Here is a 22880-nt window from a genome sequence, read left to right on the forward strand (position 1 = left end):
TATTTGCTGTTTGATCTTCAACATCGCACTCCCATAGACTCAGGAGTTCACTTATGGTCTTTGTAACTAAGGTCAGGGGCTTGATGGACCGGATGGAGAACAACCCGAAACACAAGAGCCTCGAGGACTTTGACATAAAGACACCACCATTCTTGGAGATACGGGGGCGTACCACGATTCTAGCTAAATCATTTCTGTCTTTCGCTTTATTGTATTTGCATGAGATGAATGGCGATATCACAACAGCCTCACTTGCGCTGCGTCTTCGAAGCACGCCCTCAGATGAATAGGATATTAGGAGTCAGGTCAGCATATCACTGTTCACGAAAGTAGATCAAGCAATACTCTAGTGTCAAGATAGCATTCATTTCATTTCTCTGCTTTAGTTTGATGTTGATAATTCTTCAACTTGGAAAATTCTTGGCAATAGTACGTGACGAGTTTAGTGAGGACTCAATTCCCTAATTCTTTCGCTCTCTGAGCTTCTAATATACTTGTTCAGAACTACATACTCATCTGCTCATAATACGACTGTAATTCTTTTAATAAAAACCATTCGCCGTTTATACTCATACTATCCATTTCCGGGGAATGCTCTGGTCCGCTGATTACTCAGGACGATCACGTGTAGATACTACCGGGGTCTAGATCAAAACAGCGACCACTTTACAAGACCCCGAACCTCCCGCATTTCACTCTTGGCGGCTAACGATCCCCCCCAAACAGGTCCACCCCTAACAATACAGAGATAACCGAAATGGATGCTCCAGCTGAAAAGGCGCAGCAGCATCAGGTTGCATGCTTTAGCTGCCGTGCATCGAGGCAGAAGTGCGATCGCCAGGATCCTTGGTAAGTCGGTCTAGCCCTGGCCATCTTCCCGCAAGACTGACACGGCGGTTTTAGTTCTCGTTGCGCTTCCCATGATCGCATTTGTAAATATCCAGCTCGTTCGAACAGGGGTCGTAAGCATGGTAGCACAAAGTAAGACCATACCTCACTCATAAGGCGTCTCTAACCGCCTCACAGCAAACCTGATAGTCTGGAGAAGCTCCTCGCTCGCATTGAAGAAAGCGGTGCTCGCGAGGAAGTCCTCACAGCTCTTTTGGGGCAAACTCTTCCCAGTCCAAATACAACAGTGTCTATAAGAGGAACCCCGTGGACACATGGACAGGGTACTGATTCAGCGCCCGAGTATGGCCACGGTACGAGTCAATCGTCGCGTTCGGTCACTCACCGACGTTCAGTCAGTTATGACGAGAGCGATGATGCCGATGGTTTGGTGTCACCGATAACGATGGTCACTGCTGCTATTTCAATGAGTTCCTCTGCGGCTTGTGACAGACTTAGATCTCAGATGCCGATGCAGCCGGGTATGCGCGAAGCCATCATGGCGCCGATAAAAGAAAGACTGGCTTTGTATTTTGGTAAGCGTGAGATTACGAATACCTCTTTTGTCTGTCGTCTAACTCGTATCAGGCCCACATAGAGCACAGCAAAAAGACTGGGAGGTTCTAGCAACTCAAGCAGTTGATTCCCCATTCAAGTTGGAGAGAGACACTTGCGATCCACTTGCTTCAAGATTGATCGATGATAACGATGCTGCACTATACTTCCAACTGTAAGTCACCACCTACTTACGGTGTCGCTGTAATGCTGACGGATAGAACAGATTCTTCCAGATTCGCCATCCTTTGATCGGCCTTCTAGACGCCACATTACATACCCGTGAATATGTCTATGGATGCTCATTTACTTTATTCTCCGTCATCTGCGCTCTGGGGTGTGCTGTCTCAGCACGTCCTCGCGACAGAGCCATATATCCCGTTCTATCATCATTGGCCAGCGGTAATATTAGATGGTGTATCGCTGCGTCTGTGAAATCCCTCTCAACTATCCAAGCCATTATCGCCTACCAATACTGGGCACCTCTCTCAGCAAGGCAGGCCGATGATCCATATTGGCTAACACTAAGCCATGTAAGTCCTTTCATATAAGTCCACATGTGTAGGTACGTGCTGACTTTACAGCAGGCTGTTCAGTTAGCCAAAGAGATGGGCATTAACAGATCAGACGTTGTGAAAGAATATGTCAACGCAGAATTTCCCAATGCTTCGCCAGAGTTGGCCGATAGGTATGCCAGAAACTACGAGAGAGCGTGGCTGTACACTTTTATCGTAGATAAAGGCTTTGGAGCCCTCAATGGTCGCTTACAGTGTATGAGCTGGAGGGCAGTGCCTCGTACTGCAGTAGATTGGTGGAAATCACCTATGGCTGAACCAACAGATCGTATCATCAGTGGAGTAATCGAGATTAGGGGATTATTGGTAAGTTCGATACTGTCGCGGTCGACATCTAGCTGACGATCCTTGTCACAGCTCCAAGCAATGGAGAAACGTAGACATATAGTCTCCACACCAGCTTCCATCCTAGAGTGGCACAAAGAAGCTTACGAGCGCCTAACTCACGTCCGCAACGAACGCTGTCAAGCAGATGACCTGCCATCTTCGAAATATCTCCCTATCCTCGCTTTCTATATGGATCACAGCATTCTAGTCTTTAACGCTCAGGCTTTGCGAGACTTGACTGCCTCTGAGGATAGTGCGGCAGCATCTGCACTTTTGATCATCCAGAGAAAGAGTATTGAAGTTGCTGGTCGTATCTTTGATCACTTGGTAAAAGACAAAACAATGAACGACGTCTCAGTTGGCTTTCAGAATAACCAGTTTATTATGATCTGCCACGCCATGACTGAGATACTTCGGGTAAGTCTATGCTTTTCGTAGGCAATTGAACATCACTAACCTGTTACCCAGGCCGTAAAGAAAGGCGGCATTACAGCAGAAGAAACTGCCGCCGCTGCAGAAAAGGTTATCAGTGTCATTCCATTCTTTGACCGCGTGGTGCAACAGCTTCCGGCCTCATCATCTGTACATCTCTACTTTGATCTTGCTCGTTTCTTTGCATGCCAGATCGACTCTTTGCTTGCGCCACCTGATTCACAGGCTTCGCGAGAAACGATTGATCAAGGAATGTTTACGGATGAGTGGTTCAAATCTGTTGATTCGGGTGTGCCAGATGTTGCCACATATATAGATATGGGGTATTTGGGAATGGATCAGTCAATGATGGATGCTAATGGGTTCTTCGATTTTAATGACTTTAATGGTATGGCATAAAGGTTTGACGGCATTGGTGTCGGGGGGTCAGGCGTTGGTAATTTGTGGTCAATTATACGATATCGAACTTGAGACACTCTAAATCTAAACTCATCGGTTTCAGATCTTGCCCATCTTCCCTGGGTGTTGAGGTAGTATACCTTGCTCGCTCAGCACCCAAACTTCGGATCTTCCACCGTCTTACTCCAAGTACGCAAAAGGATGCAGCAATGTACATAAATCCAGTAAACAGCTGCGCGCCCAAGTAGCTCCCTGTTCCTGTATAGATCTCCAGAGCAATAGGAGCACTAAACGTCGACGGAGCAGCCATAGCGACCCAAAGACAACTCAACGCCGAGACTAGGTTCTCGAGACCCATAACCTCGGCAATGACGGGTGATATGTTGACCCAAAAGACACCAGCTGACAAACCTCCAACCAGTGCAAATGCCAGGAGCACGCCAAATGACTTTGCATTGATCCATATCGCAAAGGTCAAGATTCCGGTGATGAATGACATTATAAAGGTGAGGTTAATTCTGCCATACCGATCGCTAAGCCAGCCGATACAAGGACGGCCAATGGCTTGGCCGAACATGAAGAATGCTGGTATCATCGATGCTTGTGACGACGAGAGTCCAATAACATTCGCGTAGTTGGCGAGTGTGAAAATGAGGACGAAGTAACCGAGCATGCTGAAGGCGCCGTAGCTCAAGACAAGAAGATACTCCGGTCTGTGTAGAAGTGTCATGTCGAAAGCGAGTCTCGTTGCTTGGGAGTTGTATCGAGTTCGTATAAGAAGTGTACAGGTGATGCTCGCCACCGCTGATACGATTGCCAGAATCCGATTAGCCCATTCCAAGCCCATGTTGCGAATAATGGCCCCAGTAGCGAGTGAGTATGTCAACCCTCCAAGACCAGCTCCAGCGATGGCAATGCCGTTAGCCAAGGCTCTTCGTCTCGTGAACCACTGCGATATAATTCCATAAGACGGTAAAAACAGCAATCCCATTCCAATTCCAAAGAGTGCTCCCTGAGAGAGAAACAATTGCCATATTTCAGTTGACAAGCTTGCACAAACAAGACTGACAGACTGTACTATAGCCCCAATAAGCATCGTCGGCCTTGTGCCAAGTTCTCTAGCCATGAATGTCGCGAATGGGGATATCAGCATCATGACGCCTACGCTGAGGGATCCAGCCATGGCATATATAAGTGGCGTTGTGCCAGGGAATGTATTCTCTTTGACGAAGTGGGCTAGGAAGACAGAATATGCTGCGTTAATACCCCATGAGTGGCCGTTGATGATAGCCACTGAGGTTGTGACGATCCAACCATATCCTCCATCTGGGGCTTTTTCGGAAGTCGGCGAGATCTCTTGCGTCTCCAAATCCGGGTGTGTTGAGGTATCTTTGGCGTTCATGTTGAAGCTCTATAGGTTGGACCAGAACCCAACTTCTACTATACTTTGAGACTATATATCATCTCATACACTGAGATATGAGACATTCCGTAGATATGACCATAAGATCGGACCATCGGCAGACTTTGGGAGCAGGCTATTGTAAGCTCATGTCTTTTCTTAGCGTTGCCAAGTCCGTAGTTCCATCTCCGCCATAGCTAACCGAAGACTCGGGACCTTGACATAAAAGGCCCGATATAGACTAGCATATCCTCGGAATGATGAATGGTGAGTTCATCGAGGGTTCTTATTGCTTTGTTGGCTACTTTCATACTGGGTATACATGTACTCATGTATCGATCAGATGTTGGTATATATCTCGAGACCGTTCTTGGTGTCTGACTCCACTGGAGCTTCTTCTTCGCTCCCATAAGAAGTTCCAAGACTACATTACATATCATATTCTCCCGTCTAATTTTGTCAAAGGCTGCGGTAAAAGGTTCGTACAGGCCTTTAAAGCGCCAGGTTCTCGAACCAGTCAATGACGGTACATCGTCCAGGCCCCGAAGTTATTGGCCAAACAACTGACTTGTATGTGTCTCCGACATGATTCAATAGCTTCCCCGACATAAGTATTCTTCCAGTCCGCTGTAGGATTGTTTCAAGCTGGACTACTGATGCTAGTTCATTTCGAGCTTCATTGCTTAGCCGTGAACGACCCAGCATTGCTATTGAAGGTCTTGACCTCCAATGTTCAGAGCCAAGCTTGGGGGTAGAGCGAGATTTCTGTTTCTATCGACATGAAAGCCATTTTTATCATTGCCTTATTCAATACCTATGCGTACGTTCTTTTCTCTGTCCAACTGGGCTTCGTGCCTGATATGTAAGTAATTCGTTGCCTCTGGTCGAGTTCATCATTCTATCAGCATTGTCCTCAATGATGCCACTTTCAACTGAAGCCTTAATTCCAGGATTCCGTGTTCGCAACTTCTTATGCAATTCCGATAAAAAATGGTCGAAAATAGAAGACGAAGAAGTTCGGAAGAACAGACGCTCCTCCATGATCCATCCCGTTTCAATCTTGATCTAGACCCGACGATGAGAATGGTCCAACTCGACTCTTTGACTGGACATGGTCGAAAATTCCTTCGTCTAACCAAAGCTTACATACACTATCGCTGGCAGAGGAGCAAAGCTCATCAGTCATTCCGTGGGGCAGGCTTGCGTGCTTATAAACCATCGGGTTCGAGGCATTCGCTGTTCGCTTCCTCATTGCAGCATGCGACGGCTGTTGTTATTCCAAGACGACCGAGTGCGAAAATAATAACATCAAGTATTACAGGCAATTCGCTGCGAAATCGCTTTGTAACTTGTTCGGCAAAGAGGGCAATTAGTCTACAGGTGCAAGGTCCGTTGCGAAATTGTTGGCGAAGCGTCCCAAAAGTTTGTCTCATTATTGGCACCGCGCATTATTGCCCACGCTCGGAGGCGGAAATCGTGTGCATGGCCATGGACTTGGAGCCTTGACACTATTTTAAGCGCTGGGGTGCGCCATGAATGGGCTCTCGCTCCAATGGGCTGGCTGTGCAATACACCATTCATTGTCTGCCAACATGATGCAGGCTGACTGTAAGGCTCTCTGGGCTGACAGCAGCTGAAACCCGTAGCAGCTTCCAAGTTGGGCACCTTGATCTAGGGCAAGTTCAGGCTTTGATCTTTCTTTTCTGTACTTTCTTCGTTCTTGCCGTTTTCATCTCAATGGCGGACCCTCTTTCCATCTCAGCGAGCATCGCTGGGTTAGTTGCTCTTGCCGATCTCGTCTTCCGATCAGGCACGAAATACGTCAAGAGCTACAGAGGCGCCCCAACAGAAGTTGGGAACCTCATCCGCGAAGTTAGGAGTCTCTCTGTCATCTTACACAACCTTTCCCTTGTCGCTTTTGACCTAGAAGAGACTGGACCACCCGAAACAACTGCTGCTGTTCACGAGCCGCCAACTGTTCTTCAACCGCATTATCTCCACGACTGCCACCAGCTGCTGAGGCGCTTGGAGACAGGTCTTTCGCGTACAGAAGCTTCCTTAGATTTGAGTTCTGGGCGCTCAAGAATACAAGCTCGACTAAAATGGCCTTATACTTCAACCGAGTCCAGGGAAATGATCCAGGATATACAGCGCTACAACCAGATCATCCACACAGCTCTTGCCGCTGACTCTCTAGCCAAGCTCAAACATTGCTTATCCCGACAAGTCGAAATGAAGGATGGCCTTGAAAGAATCAGTCGCACCGCGGAAAAGATCTTGGACATACAAGTCAAGATTGCCCTCGATGCCAAAAGGAATAAAGTCCTCAAAGATTTTGGCCAAGTTAATCCTCGGGGTGAATACGAGACCAACGACAGCCTACGGCATGGCCTCACCGGCCTTTGGCTCACGCAAGGTCCAGAGTTTGACTACTGGTACTCAACTCCGGCTTCAAGGCTCTGGTGTAGTGGTATACCTGGTGCTGGGAAGTCAGTCCTTTCTGCAGCCGTGATCAAGGAGTGTTTGCAAAGAAACGCTCATGATGCACAAAAAGCAACCGCGTACTTCTTCTGCACCTATAGACATGAGCGCTCCCAGCATCTGGTCAATATTCTTTCTTCTCTTTGTATCCAACTCGCCCTGCAGAGCGAAAACGCTTTCCAAATCTTAGAAGAGTATCACGGCCAACTATTCTCAAGTCACCACCTCTCTACAAAGCCCACCGCCGAAACGCTCACACAGGTACTACATCGTATCTGTGCTTGCTTTACCCGCGTCTACATTATCGTCGATGGTCTCGATGAGTGTGACAATCGAGTCGAAGCAAATGTAAAGTGCTTGGCCGAGCTTGCGCTGCCACAAGGGTACGATATTATCAACATGGCGTTATTTAGCCGGGACGAGAGCATTATACGCACACGTCTGGAGAAAGACTTTCCTCATGTCGAAATTGAGGCCCATACCGAGGACTTGCAACTCTATGTCGCCTCGGAACTTAACGAGAGGATTGCTTCAAAACGGCTGAGGCTTCGTGACCCAAATCTGAAAGACCTCATCATGACGAGATTGGTTGGGGAAGCTAAAGGGATGGAAGTTCCACTTGTTCCAATACCACTCACTTCTAGCTGACGGGTCTCGAGGTTTCGCTGGGTAGCCTGCCAACTGGACTACATGTGTGAACTCCCAACAGACAGAGCTCGACGTGACGCCTTGAGCAAGCTTCCCCCTTCGCTCTATGCAACTTACGATCGTATCTTACTAAGAATTGATGGTTGTAACGATGCGGTAAAGCGACTGGTCAAGGGAGCGCTATTAGTGCTCGCGACGTCTTTCTCCTCACTCTGCTTCAAAGAAATCTGCGAGGCCATTTCCTTGGAAGACGGCGCAACAACTCTCGAAGATGATGAGATTGTAGAGGAAGATGAATTGCTGCGATGGTACAGTAGCCTTGTTCGAGTCAACAAATCCGACTCTTTCGCCTATGGCAAAAGAATTCAGTTTGCACACTTTACAGTCCAAGAATATCTTCAGTCCTTGAAGACTCTCAATTCGGATCATCAATACCCAAAGCTCAGAGAATACGCTGTTTCGCGCGTAGATGGTATCGACTTTTCTTTCCTGTGTTTACGCTTCCTCACTATGGAGGACATGGAGCGATTTCCGCCAACCCCTGACATAACACGTAGTATCGGGGACATGCTTGCTCGACGCAGACGCAGAACCTTTTACTGCAAATCAGTACTATCTTGGACACCATATAAGACACCACCGTCAAATATGGAAGATGAGACAAATAGGCTCCTGCGGAAACTCTTCCAACCATCCAAAACGCCCTCCTTCTGTCTATGGGCAATTGACTTCATATTCAGTCATCATCCCTCGTCTTCAACAGACGTCTCTTCTGAGTCAAGAAGAGTTCTATCGAAAGTCATTAGTGCGGTGCTCAGGCCTGAATTCACGCCTCTTCACATGGCAGCTGCATTCAGTATGTACGACATATGTCAAGAGTTACTAGAGAGTGGCTCTGATGTGCTGGTATGCAGCAGATTCGGTACTCCATTACACTGTGCCCTTGGCGGTCGAGGTTTCTTTTATAGTTTTCTGAACTTAAGAAACAATGATACCATATCCGGTGGTCCCATTACGGATCGAATAGTTTTCTATAGTGCGCACTTGGCTCGGCTTCAAACAGTCCAGTTGTTGCTAAACGTTTCAGTCTCACCCCTGACATTCTCATTACCATCCGAAACTATGATATCTCTCACTTTATTATGCCCTGATCTATTCACCAACAACGTCGAAATCATCATCAAGCTTCTTAGGGCTGGTGTGTCAATCACGGCTCAAGATGTGCAGCTCTTCAGAAGTCTTTACGATAGGTGCCTGCAGATGCCTGCTTTCACATCCGAGACCTCTCAGATATGGTCTCTCTTTCCACAATTACTCGAGGCCCTTGGCGAAAACAATACACCAGACTGTCCTAGATTTGTCCTTCGCCAGAAAACCACAGACTTTATCTTAAGAGCAAGCGAAAGAAGGCAACCCCAGTCCCCAGATAGGCAGTCGCTTGATGGCGCCAGTAATGAAGAGGCCCTCAAATACTTCCACTCACTGATCAGGTTGAACAATGGAGCTGGGATGAGGGCTTTCCTTGCCACTCCGAGAGCTGAATTGGCAAAGCCGGCGGACATTGATCCCGGGAATCTTGGATGGAATGCTCTTCATCTTGCATTACGTGAGAGATCTTATCGAGTTTTGGATCCATTGTTAGTCTTTGGACTAGATCCGTGTTCGCAAATCCACTAGGTTCCAAGCCAGTTCATCTGTGCTGTCTGGATAACACCGGTGAGGCGCTTCAAATGTTACTGCGCTTTGGTGGATCAATTCTTGACACCGACAAATTGGGCAGGACCGTGTGGCATGTAGCCGCAGAGCTGAACTCCGTGACGCTTCTGGAGAAATTACTTGACTTGGGCGGCGTACATGCTGCGCTAAAATTCACGTCCAAGCACCATGAGACCCCTATTTGTGCGGCAGCGACTCAATTACACCTCGAGGCTGTTTCTCTTCTCCTGCCTTTTTGCAAAACGGAAGAACACTGGACAAGCAGTAAAGCGCTGTCCGCCATTCTATATGAACCCAGATTCTCTGGGATCGTTCAATCCCTACATGGATTCGGCATCTTGTCACAAACGCCATGTGGTACGCATGCTCTATCATGTGCATTCTATCGTGCTATTCCTCTTGATGATGTACAGACTTGTGAGAAGCTTTACGGTCTCGGCTGCCCTTTGGTGTGAGCTACCCTTTCCTGTGCTTGTGACGCCATTGGCTCTGGCCATACTCCAAGGTTCTTACAAGGTGATGATGTGGCTATTTAGGAAGGGCGTGCCTGTTTCAATCATCATGCCCCATCCTACGAAGGATACCCATTTGACGGTTCTCGACCTTTTCTTGGAGCGGCCCGATCTCAACAACCTTCTTTCGACATTGTTAGATGCATATCTTGCAGAGAGGGGATCTTTTGCACATGAACAACGCAGTATTCTTAACATACCTCTCGTTTCAGGTAACACAGATGGACTCATATTAATGCTGAACAAACTCCAGGGCAAGGCCTTGGGATGTGGTGAAGTCACGTAAGCAACTCGTACCATTCACCGAAGCAGCAAGCGGCTGACTGAGATACAGAAGGTTCTTCCTGGATATTTCAGGTGACTTCATCTTCAAAAGCACCACAAGGCTTGAATCGCTCAGTGCCATCATTGATCAGAAGGATATCCGTCATCAGAACCGGACTCCTCTTTTTGTGGCAGCCACGCTGAACAATGTGAAAGCGGTAAATGCTTTACTTATTCATGGGGCCGATGTCAACGCAACCGACGACAGAAATCGCACGCCTCTTTTTGTTGCAGTTGAGCAAGGTGTGACAGAAGTTGTAGAGTTGCTCATTGGTCACGGTGCTCATGTCGACGTGATGAGCACTTCATCTCACGGACTCCTTGATGTGGCTTTCGTGCAGAAATCGTGGAGAATGGTCGACACTCTTCTTGAGGCCGGCCTATCAAGAAAACGAACAAATGTGGACGGAAGAAATCTCCTCGGCCTTGTGACTTTATGGACTTGCCAACCAGGCGCCAAACCCAACATTGGACTCTTCAAGCGGCTCCTAGATCTTGGCGTCGATCTATATGTATGTGACAAGTTTGACTCTTCCGCATTCCATTATCTTTTTACAAGACCTTACCGGGGTTACTTATTGTGCATGTTGGACATGAGACTCAATCTACAAGTGGAAAAGCTCAGCACCTGGCCTGACCATTTCTTCTGCAACGGAGTAGATAACTTGGTTGATATAACCTATAGCCTTCGCTATGTCAAACCTTCAATCAAGATTGAAGGTGTCCGCCAGCTATGTGGCCTGGAAACCCCTGGTGCTCATAGTTTGTTGTGTCGAGCAGCCTGCTGGGGTTCGGTCACGGCGATCCTGAACCTTATCAAGCTCGGTATTAGTGATCTTGAACACCATTGTCATGAACACGGATCGCCCTTAAATGCTGCCGTTCAAAACCACAGATGGGAGGCAGTCAAGTTTCTTATGCTTCATGGCGCTACGGTTCCTGAAGATCTTTTGAGGCCCAAGAATTCTACTCCGAGTACTGCAAACCCAGATTTTATTATTCGAGAGTGGCTATTTGTTGGCAGGCACACGGAGCGAAAGCGACTTTCACTTGGCCTTTGGGACGATGAGCCGGAGATTAAGAGCTGGTCTGGAGCATGGGTTGTTCGGGTGCCATTACAATGGCGGGATAGGAAGTGTTCTGTAGAGAGCATCTTGGAATACGCCAAACGAAGACATTGGCTTGAGATTGAGTACAAGTCAAGCGATATTCGAGATGTTCAATTAGTGCGGCCAAAAGAAAGATGTAGGAGCATGTCGAGTGTTGAACGCTAGGGCTATTGCTGAGGATGTGACGGTCGCTCAGCGCTGCAAGACTGATGGCCAACAAAGGATGCAGCCACGCATACCTGGACAGAAAATCACCTACAGCTTCGACCGACCTCTGAATGAGGCCGGTAGAGTTCAAAAAATTGCGTGCAGCCGATCATTTTCGTCCTCCCGGAGAATCCACTCGGTGGCCGGCACCGGTCCGGAGGACGGAGCTGGCCTTTCGGGCCGTTAGATCCCACCTATTTCGGTTGTGTGATGTGCCTGCTCTAAGGGGGCCTTGGGGAGCAAGACCTAAGTTTAGGGTGATAAAATGAACTTTATAAAAGGTATCCTAAACTTATCCTAAATGTATACTAAGCTACCTAAATCTTTTTATCAGTTTAGCTTAAGGTCCTAAGTTTTGTTTCCTCCCCTAGGGGTAAGAAAATCAGGACCAAGCGACGAAAATATTGCGGTACATTAGCCTGAACTTAGAGAGCAGACTTCCACTTCTCAGTGATTCGCAACACTGAATGAACATGTCGATGGGAGGCGCAAGTAGATCAATCATGGCAGGATATGTTTCATTCATATATTCGTATATACACTCTATCTCATACAAGCTATCGTCACTCGACCCATTGGGGAGTGACGTTTGGGTATCTTTTATGCCGCCGGTAAGTTCAGGCGGCGCAGCAGGGCTCTATCATAACCTCTTCTCAGCCGCGACGTTTGTCGAACTGACTCGCTGCTTCTGCGCATCATGGATATCGCAGCGTCATTCTTCATTCGCATTCACCATTTCCAGGTGCACGCTCAGACATGGACTTCAGCAGCGTTCTTCTTCTTGTTCTTCTTGATACCGACAAGGCCAATGATCTCCTCCCAGAAACCAGTAGGAGGGTCAACGATCAGGGCGCGTTCCTCGTAAGCATCAATGACAGGTCGCTCCCAGACAAGATCACACTCCTTAGCACTGACGACCTTGGTGCGCTTGATGAGCTTCCAGCCGAGATACATGAAAGGAGCGATGATTTGCATAGTGTAGTTGGAGAAGAAGTTCTTGGCATCGAATGGAGCCAAGGATGTGTATCCATAGGTGTAGCAAACGACTGTGTGAAGGATAAGAGCGATCCAGGCACAGTAAGGCTGGAAGTAGCCGAAGTAGGGCATCTTCTTGCGATCAACGCCCTGCGCCTTGCAAGCACGGTAGTAGAAGAGGAAGGTAATATTCATGGTGATATAATCCACGATACCGCCACCAGTGATGAGGGCGAGAAGGATAGTCAGTGCCTCAGCGGATGAGCTGTCGAGTTGAAGGAAGGCCAACAGAGGGAAGAGCATGGTAACGGCAAAACACCAGACAGGGATACCGCTCTTAGTGGTCTTGCGGAGGAAGGCAGGGGCACGTCCATCGAGGGCGAGACTATATAAGGAACGGGTCGCACAGTATGTGTATGTGTTGCCGGCAGAGAAGATAGTCGTGAAAAGAAGGGCATTGACGAGATGGGGCAGTCCTTCAATACCGAGGTTGGACATAGCGATGACCCAAGGAGAGGCAGCAGCAGTGCCACCACCGGATCCGCTGCCAAATTGAACCTCCACGAGTGTCTCATCAGTGTGGCTAAGGACGATGCCACAAGTAAGGGCAGCGCCGATGAAGAAGAGACCGAAACGGAAGTAGCAGGTCTTAAAGGCAGTCTTGACATATCGGCTGGGGTGCTTGGACTCGGCAGCGACCATAGAGATATAGTCAGGGCCGACGACGAAGAAGGCAGCGGAGGCCAATGCACCCATGAAGCCTTCCAGACGTCCAAGATCACCTTCGGTTCGGAATGTCGCGAATGCATCATGCGCATTGGACCAGTAGCGGAAGCCATAAGCGTCACCTTGGGGATTACCCCCGACCATCGTCACGAAGGTAAACATGAAGAGGATAAAGATCAGGAGGACCTTGCCGAGGGCCAACCAGAACTCAGCTTCACCAAAGACACCAACAGCAAGAATATTGCACACACTAGAAGAGGAGACGAATGTTTAGCATGCATTCACACACAGACAGGGAGAGGGAGGGAAGCAGAATTGAAGAGAGAAACCATGGAGCGCATCCGTGACGATGTCCATCAGGATGCAGCTCGGGATTTAAGCCTTACCCATATGCGATGATGACTGCAATGATGAAGCCAGCAGTTGGACCAGCGTCAGTAATATTATCACTCCAGAATGAAACAACGAGGTTCAGAGCGACGATTTCGAAGGGGATCAAGAGAGCCTCGTAGAAGAAGAAGTTCCATCCGACCATGAAGCCTAGGGCGTCATCGACCCAGTGGCCGGCAAGACGGATGAAACCACCAGAGACAGGCATGTAAGTGTTCATCTCAGCAATCGAGTTGTTGGTGAGACCGAGGACCATGGCGTAGAGAGCTGTGCAGACGAGGAGACTGCCAGGGCCACCTTTGGCCAAACCAGCACCGATACCGATGAACAAGCCAGTACCAATAGTGCCACCGATAGCGAGGAGTTGAACCTGACGATTGTTGAGACGGCGATGAAGGCCATCGGCGTTACCACCATCATTCTCGACGATGGGACTGGGGCTCTCGGCCCTCTTGGAGGCCTTTTCCGAGTCGGAGGACATGTTGGAGACGGTTCGGCCGAGTTGCTGTTAAGTTGATGAGACAGCACAAAACCACTGATCAACCTCAGAAGTGATCTGGGGTTGCGGATATGTGGAGATGGGAGATGGGGATGAAGAGAGAGAAGGAAGTCAAGTACATAGAGAGCGAGAGCAAAGGGATTTATGAGAATGGAACTCATAGAGACGATCCCAGACGAACAACCCACAAAGTCGAGACTCAGACATGGTGGTGGTGGAGAGTTCAGTGGGTCGTGTCGTTGGTGGTTGCAATGATCAATCCTTGGATGTTTGATGAACGAACCCTTGCTGAGGAGTGAGGGTGAGGGCGAGAATGGCAGACATCGCGTCATTATGGAGTCTCGTTAAGTAAATGGAGAAGCGAGAGGACGAGTCCGAGTGAAGATGGTGGATATCGACGATATTAGAGGAGGCGGAGGCAACTGTTTTGTTCTCCACTGAACCTCTCTCATCAGGAAGAGTGTCCTAGTAGTACCCATCAAACAACCTCATAAAGCTCAAGGATGACAAGAGTCCGTCCGTTCAACGAGAGCGCGTCTTGCAAATTAAGCTTCTCCTTCTCCATGATGTTCATTTCGCAAGTCGCCGAGATCGTCGCATCGCTTCAGATACGTACCGCTCTCGTTGCTGTTGTTGTTGTAACATGACTTATAAAAACTTGTTGACGGATGGCGATCCGAAGGAAGTTTACGAGATGAAATGCCAAGACAGATCATGACGTCACAGTCTCAAACTTTTCAGTTCAGCTCTTTAACATGTCACGTGTACTTTGTTTCACGTGACGTACTTCATGATTCGTTTGCGGCAAAGGCGCAAGAAAGCAGTGAACCAGTGGATCCTCGGCTGAGAAACTCTGCAGAGTTTTCGCGATACCCTGTCGCCTGTAAAAACAAGCAAAGACAAGCAGTACATGATTCGTTACAGTGTCTGACAGTGGATGGTGTGGGTACAGGAAGAAATATGGTGCGGTTTACACGGACATTCCGCTGTCAAAGACCAGAACCGGTAGCTGGACCCGACCACCTCGCTATAGTGATGGCCCCCGATCGTGTGCGAAGAGAGTCCAATGGACAATCAGAGGGAACCCGGTTCAAGGGGACTGACTCATTTACATAATGGACTGTAACGTTGGAGGCTGAGCGGGATGTGAGGTGTGATATGACGAGCGTTGTTGATGGAAGCAAGTTTAGTAGATCCTCAAGGAACAGAAAGTTTACATCCCAATACGCCGACATGACAAATCCAGGATCTTTTCACACAAACAATCCCTTGTTGTCCATGACATGAAGTCCAAACCCGCCCATCCCAAGCTTGAGGCTCAACGGCAGAGCGACCGCCAAATTTCTCGTCATTCTTTTGCCTCATTCTCTCACTCGGAGAAAAAAAAAGAGAACCGCCACCGCCGAATCATCGCTTACTCGAGACCCAGAATAGGCAATGCGTCTAGGATTGCGCTTATTGGCGGCCAAAGCTGTAAGCGCCAAGAAAACAGTAATGAACTGAGTTTTTGCGTTATTTACGATACGTACAGAGTAGATACGACATCGTATTGAACGTTGAACGATGCTCCACTGATGGATGTTGGGATCCAGGGATGATGCAAGGGACAGGACATGGCGGCTGGGCTAACGTTTTTTCAAGAGTGTGACGGCATTGACGATATTCCCCGAGACTGGAGGGTATTTGGCTTGATGATATGCTTATATTTACTTTAAGGGAATGTACGCGTATACATCGTGCTATTGTAGATAAGATATTTTCGGTTAGAGATGCGATTAGATAGATCATCAGATTGTCAAAACGAAACGTGAAACCGCTTGGATATCTCGTTCGCGTATCTCAGCCCATTCAGAGACAAAAAAGTCAGGGCCCTTGCCGGCTTCAGCTGGTCCCGACTTGCCCAAGAAGGATAGCTTCGCAAGATCAATCTCGATAAATCGAATCTTCGTTCCAGTAACACTTGGTACAAATTAGTTTCTATCGACGCGATGCTTGTCATGGCGCTAAACACAAACATCAAAGATCGCCATGCAGGAAGCGTTTCCTTCTAACCTCTAGGAATTACAGATCATTTCCATAAGAAGGGGCATCTGTTAATTCATCAGGGTCTTATGCAATGTCAGCTTATGTTTGATCTCTTGTGCGAAACGTAAAGCATGCCAACGATTCTTAGCCGCTTAGCATTTTGCCTTTACAACTTGCTATCGACAGGTACTCTATAAACACGAGAACTTCTCTGAAGCGTGTCAATGGCACCAACAACGACAACGATAGTCATCATTCATAAACTCCATACAAAAAATGATAGAAAATAAGCGCTGACACTCTTTTTTAACTAGAATTACCGCCAAGTTTACACTGCGGTGGCTTCATCAGCTCTAATCAACATCCTCACATGAAAGAAAGTTTGCCTACCCTGGAGCTCCCGCTTGGCCCGTGCATTAGCCTTGCAGCTTTGGATAAGCACCTTGATCCCATTCTAGAAACATTCAGGCAACCTTCTTTCAACATCACTCCCCAAAATGTCAGAATACTGGAAATCCACGCCTAAATACTGGTGCAAGCACTGCGAGACCTATGTTCGCGACACAAAACTCGAGCGCCAAAACCATGAATCTACCGCCAAACATCAAGGCGCACTGAAGCGCTTCCTCCGCGATCTGCACCGTAACCACGAGCGAGAAGAACGCGAAAAAGACCGCGCCAAGCGGGAAGTCGAACGTCTCAATGGAGTTGTTGGAGCTTCATCTGCAGCGGCAGGTCCGTCGTCAAGACCCGCGCCGCGCACACAACAGAGCGCACCGACAGAAGCGTCTTTGAAGAAACAGAGAGAACAGCTTGCTGCGATGGGTGTCGCGATGCCGAGTGACTTCCGACCTGAGATGGCTATGCCTGGCGAGTGGACGGTCACGAATACGAGAATTATCGAGGCGAAGACAGAAGAAGACGAAGAAGCAAAGGTGGAGGCTAGAGCCAATGGTGTACGGAAGCGCGAAGCAACGGAGGACGAGAAGGAAGAAGAAAACGCTGTGCGCGGACTGTTCAAGAAGCCTAGACGATGGGGACGAGACTCAAAAGCTATGCCACAACAAGAAGACCAGGAACTCGATGCGCTACTCAGCGGATCGACGTTTACACCTAGGACCGTGAAGGAGGAAACAGAGGATACGACGAATGTCAAGAAGGAGGAGGATGCGACGCCGGATACAGCTGTGAAGGCAGAAGATGCGACAGAAGTCAAGACGGAGGATAACACAGACGTCAAGACAGAAGCACCTGCTGAACCTCTGATAAAGCCAGAGCCAGAGGAGGCTGAGTCGGGAGTACAGACTGTGGTGTTCAAGAAGAGAAAGCCCAAGGGCATTCGACAAAAGTGACGAGATTGTCGTTGTGTACTATACAACTACTTACATTGCTGGAGCATATAATGATACCAACTATACGAATAATGAATGACATTCACCATATCCCACTTCTACCGATATCCTCAAAAGCTAAAACGATATGCCGTGGATCAGTTTCGTAATTCGGCATTTGGCCCAATGTCCATATCCGTATATCCCGTCGGAGTTAAAAGTCTAAGAGCGAAAAATGAAGCCCAATGGGGATAGCTTCAAAACCATCCACAACAAGACTCCTCTCGCAGACCCAGATATCCCACGTTTCACCAATTAGCACGGAAGAAGTTGCTTAGAAAGCAAGCACATCCACGGAATCGTCCACGGAATCGTCCACGGAACGACCATTGTTTGTGGGGTAACATCGGCATCTCGGCCTCGATTAATTGCGTCACACGGGTCCGCTTCAAAGAGGATATAAACTCGACCAAGCTACCTCCGAGAAATTTCCCCTCCATTCTACAATTCCGCAGAAGAAATACACAGTCAAATCACTATCGCAATGGCTTCTAACCAACCTGCCAAGTGCTGCACCGAGGGTGTTCGCCATGAGTAAGTGTACCCCGACAAAGGCATTCGCGCAATTTTATATACTGGTATCTAATGCTTCGTTTGTAGAGGCGAGCCCACCGGCAAGATGATCAAGCTCGATAGCGGTCTCGACGCCTACATCGCGACAGCCCCCGCGGATAAGGCGCACAAGGGAACCGGAATTGTGTACATTGCCGATATCTTCGGAATTTGGACCAATAGCAAGTTGATGGCTGATCAATTCGCCGCCAATGGCTACACCACCATCATTCCCGACATTTTCAACGGCGATGTTATGCCTCTGCCTATGCCTGAGGGTCTTGATATCATGAGCTGGATCACAAAGGGTGCCAAGGGCGATAACCCTCATACTCCGGCTCAGATCGACCCTATTATCGCCGAGTCTATCAAGACGCTCAAGGCGCAGGGTGCTACCAAGATTGGAGCTGTCGGATACTGCTTCGGCGCCAAGGTATGTTTTTTAACCTCGACTTACAAGCACATCGCTAACAGTCTCAGTACGTTATTCGCAACTACAAGGCGGGCATCGACGTCGGTTACGTCGCTCACCCCTCGTTCGTCGAGGATGAAGAGCTCAAGGCCATCACTGGTCCCCTCTCTATTGCCGCTGCTCAGACCGACAGCATCTTCCCCACCGAAAAGCGTCATCAATCGGAAGAGATTCTGATTGGCACTGGCTTGCCCTTCCAGATCAACCTGTTCTCTCACGTCGAGCATGGATTTGCTGTGCGCGCTGATCTGAGCGACAAGAGGAAGAAGTTTGCCAAGGAGCAGGCGTTCTTCCAGGCCGTGCAGTGGTTTGATGAGTACCTTCTTTAGATGAGTTAATGATATAAAGATACTTAATAGAGGTTTAAGAATGTAAATGGTGTATGGCATGCGCAGTGAAACCTTGTCTTATGCTGAAGCGAAACCTTGTGACGGCAGAGGATCTAGAACCTGCACACTATGAACAAGAGAGGGGATTGAGTATTACATAGAATCAAGACACATCGTGAGATTTGGGTAGACCAGTCCTACAGTAACTATTTGTTATACCCGTCTTGGCTTTCACCAAGTCAGATTCGCGATTCTCTTCCCGCCACGGTATCCAGATCCACGGATCCATTCTCATCTCAAGCCACTGACACAACCCCTGCATGAACCCCCACTGCCCCAAAGTTTCAGTGTCTTCAGAGCACGCTCTCCCGCTCAGGGGGACCTTCGGTGCCGACTCCACTGTGGCGCACCCACTGTCAACTGAATGGAACCGGTTCACTCAAGTCCAAGTCCAGGCTCAGTTCAGCTGCGTCTTGTCTCATGGTGATTCAATTGCTGACAAGCCCATTTCCCGCTGCAACGTCTCTTCTTTTTCACCTCACGCTACAAACTTCCAACTGATTGACCTTCATTACAATAACTCGAGAGGGAAAAACATGCTTCGAGAGTCTCAGCCTTGGTGATGGCCGCCTCCGTCGATTTCATCAATTCTCATCACCTCCCACCGCTTCTATCTCCGTCCTCGACTCCTCCTCCGTCATGCGCCGACACGACAAACCACAAACTCCCCACGATTCCCTCCGACGAAGACCACTCTTCCGAAGAAGGTTCCCATAGAAGTAGTAGCGTGCGTCGCGTCGAGTCCAACTCGTCTATCTCCGAACCAGCGGTCGAGGATGACGAGGTTCAGGAACAAGAGCCCGCGGAGGAGACTCTAGACAAAGAGAAGGACCAGGATGACAGTACCGCTGTACCCTCTGGCAGGGCCAGTCGCAGCAGTACGATAAGCAATACCACGAACCCTAATGTTCGACGTCTCTCCGCGACTGAGATGCAGCGCCTCACAAACTCTCCTGAGTCGTTACCTGTTGCCCCCGCGCCAGAACGGAGGTCAATTGACCAAGAATCTGCATCACATCTTCTCGACCAGCGCGAGGCTATACGACAGCCTACGATGCGCCTCGATGATGCACCTCCCCCGGTGCAGAAAAACGGTGCCTCTGTAGAAGCTCGTCCTGGCTTGACTTCTGCTCTGCGGACTGCGAGAGATATTCAGATGGATATTCACCGACGCCCATCGCCTGGAGCGAGAACTCTATCTACGCCTCCTACGAGTCGTGTGACAGCTGGCGATTCGAGTGGGACATCTTCGCCTAGACGATACTCTTCCTTCAACTCGACTGGACGCCCTACATCTCTACATCTCAACCTCGATGGTGCAGGTGGAACATCTCCTATTCTCGGCGCCCGGTCAACACCTGCGACAGCTATACCACTTCAAACAGACTCAGCCGGCCTTCGACCACCGTCACCAATTCCACCGATCATTCCTCTCCCACCTATGTCGTTACCTACACATCTACAGCTCGAACTGGCAGCTCAAAGACCTAGTCCGTTGTATATCCACCAGTCCCACGCTTACGATATTCCCTACGAATCCAATGCTGTCAAATTCGAGCGTCTCAAGAATGTTATCCTCCTACCGCCCCATCTCGAAATGACGCTTAACTTTGGAGCTCTAGCATGTCTCGATGCGTGGCTTTGGAACTTCACCATTCTTCCCATGCGCTTTATCCAAGCTGTCAGCATGCTAGTCCGTTGGTGGGGCTATGTCATCCTTAAAGAAGTTCGATGGCTACTCGGCTTCGTGTGGTATGGCCTTGGACGTCTTTGGCGAAGAGGTAGGACCTCACGAGCCGACGAGACCTCTGATGAAGGAAGATCACGCAGTGAGAGTCGTCCTCGAGGTCGTTCGAACGATGAAAACGGGAGTCATGATTTTATGGCAAACGGGAACGGAAACGGACACTTCAAGCCTTTGCAGTCTCGATCTCAACCCAAATCTGGCGCGTTTCGTCATAAGAGGACGAAATCCATGCCTTCAAATCTCTCGGCCTTTCACAAAGCTGATCTTCTCCAAGGCGCTGTCATAATATGCAGTTCCATGGCCCTGATGACTCTTGACGCAAGCCGCATGTACCACTTCATTCGAGCTCAGTCCGCTATCAAACTCTACGTCATATACAACATTCTCGAAGTCGGTGATCGACTCCTTTCAGCTCTGGGACAGGATATTCTGGAGTGCCTCTTCAGCACGGAAACGCTCTCACGTAATGCGTCTGGCCGTTCCAAAGTCCTTCTCCCGCTGGGCATGTTTATGCTTGCTCTTGTATACTGCTGTCTTCACTCGATTGCATTGTACTATCAGGTCATCACCCTCAACGTTGCCGTCAATTCATACTCCAACGCCCTGTTGACTCTTCTTCTCTCCAACCAATTCGTTGAGATCAAGTCAACTGTCTTCAAGCGTTTCGAGAAAGACAACCTCTTCCAGCTCACCTGTGCCGACATCGTCGAGCGTTTCCAGCTTTGGATCATGCTCTTCATCATCGGGATGCGTAACGTCGTCGAGGTTGGCGGCCTCAGTGTCCCGGGTGCCGGCTCAGAGTCATATGACGAGACATCTGTACCTCATCACAGCCCCTCTATCCTACCACACAGCTTTACTGTACTACCCTCGTGGCTCATGTCAGGCGAAGTTCTGTCCCCCTTCTTCATTGTCATTGGTAGTGAGATGCTTGTCGATACCATTAAACATGCCTATGTGACGAAGTTTAACAACATCAAACCAGCTTTCTACAGCCGTATTCTTGATATCCTGTGTAAAGATTACTACACCAACGTAAGTTGCTCTCATCGCTCATCGTGTCACAACTGACGCCCCTAGGCTTTCATGACTCCCTCTCTGACCAAGCGTCTCGGTCTTGCTGTCATACCCCTATCTTGTCTCTTTATTCGCGCCTCCGTTCAAACCTACCACATGCTTCTATCGACTCATCTACCTATGCCTATGCCTATGCCCATCCCCCAATCAACGCAGACATCCCTCTCCGAAGAATCAGCCACACCCTCATCACCCGCTATGATAGCTGCTCTCAACCGCTTTGACTCTCTTATCCGCGACTCCCTCGGCCGCGCAACATACGGCTACCCATACGGCTCACCCCTCAACTCTCGGCCCTGGTACTCCTGGACATCCGACGACTTCATCGCCGCCATTACCATGGTCGTCGTCTTCTTCATCGCCTTCCTCGTCCTACTCATTCTCAAACTCCTCCTGGGCATGATTCTGCTGAAGTACTCTCGCAACAGATACACGAAGATGAAGCGTGCAGAACAGCAGGGCCGTGCTCCTGAATCTTTTGATACACCCGGCGGACGAAGAGTCGGTGGTTTTGGCCAGGTTGAGGTTGGAGAGGAGAGACAGCGATGGATTCATGCTGATAGGAACGAGGGACTGAAAGGTGGTAAAGGACCGGGTAAGAGGGTAGAGAAGACGGAGAAGAAGAAGGATGATTTTGAGAAGGTGATGAGGTATGAGATGGTTGCCAAAAGGATTTGGTAATCCCATTGTTCTGTAGCATTTACGGCGTTTACTTTCGAATTACATGATCAAGTTTGAAGACAACAATTCTCTATCACCCTATCAAGACATACACATGTGCACTTGTAAAACAGTATGAAGGAAACAAATGTCCATATGGAAAGGTATCTTTCTAATCCTAGGTATCAAAAGTCCTCTATCCTCGAAGCCATTAAAGCTTCATCGTGAAATCCCAGCGCTTGCCATCCCTGTTTTTCCTTTTCCCATCATATTCCATGCCCTTATATATCCATGCAGCTCCTTTGCATGGTGCCACTACGTTATACTCTATCAACGCATCGTAGTCTAGTGCGTGCTTTTTCTTCATCAAATCATATCGCAATTCGTCACTTTTATATAATC

At 48.7% G+C, this 22880-nt stretch overlaps 7 protein-coding genes across 7 annotated transcripts; 5 read left to right on the forward strand and 2 right to left on the reverse strand.

Annotated features, from left to right (window-relative positions):
* Positions 1-757: 757 nt before the first annotated feature.
* FTJAE_12643 (fungal transcriptional regulatory) lies at positions 758-3176 on the forward strand (the record flags this gene model as incomplete). The annotated part of the gene is made up of 7 exons (XM_037345710.1): positions 758-849; positions 1027-1424; positions 1477-1618; positions 1670-1976; positions 2031-2324; positions 2376-2762; positions 2814-3176. The coding sequence occupies 7 exons, from the start codon at positions 758-760 to the stop codon at positions 3174-3176; spliced, it is 1983 nt and encodes a 660-aa protein (XP_037200303.1).
* A 52-nt stretch (positions 3177-3228) lies between these two features.
* Positions 3229-4578, reverse strand: FTJAE_12644 (monocarboxylate transporter; the record flags this gene model as incomplete). The annotated part of the gene is made up of 1 exon (XM_037345711.1): positions 3229-4578. The coding sequence occupies one exon, from the start codon at positions 4576-4578 to the stop codon at positions 3229-3231; it is 1350 nt and encodes a 449-aa protein (XP_037200304.1).
* Positions 4579-6315: 1737 nt separating this feature from the next.
* FTJAE_12645 (heterokaryon incompatibility protein het-E-1) lies at positions 6316-11533 on the forward strand (the record flags this gene model as incomplete). Its single annotated transcript, XM_037345712.1, has 7 exons — positions 6316-7609; positions 7769-8563; positions 8795-9313; positions 9385-9872; positions 10189-10217; positions 10270-10771; positions 10880-11533. 7 exons carry the CDS (start codon positions 6316-6318, stop codon positions 11531-11533), a joined length of 4281 nt encoding a protein of 1426 aa, XP_037200305.1.
* A 792-nt stretch (positions 11534-12325) lies between these two features.
* FTJAE_12646 (amino acid permease) lies at positions 12326-14147 on the reverse strand (the record flags this gene model as incomplete). The annotated part of the gene is made up of 2 exons (XM_037345713.1): positions 12326-13526; positions 13663-14147. The coding sequence occupies 2 exons, from the start codon at positions 14145-14147 to the stop codon at positions 12326-12328; spliced, it is 1686 nt and encodes a 561-aa protein (XP_037200306.1).
* A 2540-nt stretch (positions 14148-16687) lies between these two features.
* Positions 16688-17542, forward strand: FTJAE_12647 (formin binding protein; the record flags this gene model as incomplete). The annotated part of the gene is made up of 1 exon (XM_037345714.1): positions 16688-17542. One exon carries the CDS (start codon positions 16688-16690, stop codon positions 17540-17542), a length of 855 nt encoding a protein of 284 aa, XP_037200307.1.
* A 523-nt stretch (positions 17543-18065) lies between these two features.
* Positions 18066-18934, forward strand: FTJAE_12648 (hydrolase dienelactone hydrolase; the record flags this gene model as incomplete). The annotated part of the gene is made up of 3 exons (XM_037345715.1): positions 18066-18115; positions 18182-18566; positions 18614-18934. 3 exons carry the CDS (start codon positions 18066-18068, stop codon positions 18932-18934), a joined length of 756 nt encoding a protein of 251 aa, XP_037200308.1.
* A 622-nt stretch (positions 18935-19556) lies between these two features.
* Positions 19557-22499, forward strand: FTJAE_12649 (TAPT1 like; the record flags this gene model as incomplete). Its single annotated transcript, XM_037345716.1, has 2 exons — positions 19557-21776; positions 21822-22499. 2 exons carry the CDS (start codon positions 19557-19559, stop codon positions 22497-22499), a joined length of 2898 nt encoding a protein of 965 aa, XP_037200309.1.
* Positions 22500-22880: the final 381 nt, after the last annotated feature.

This window comes from Fusarium tjaetaba (genome assembly GCF_013396195.1).
Source record: "Fusarium tjaetaba strain NRRL 66243 chromosome Unknown NRRL66243_c0000350, whole genome shotgun sequence".
Classification (NCBI taxonomy): domain Eukaryota; kingdom Fungi; phylum Ascomycota; class Sordariomycetes; order Hypocreales; family Nectriaceae; genus Fusarium; species Fusarium tjaetaba.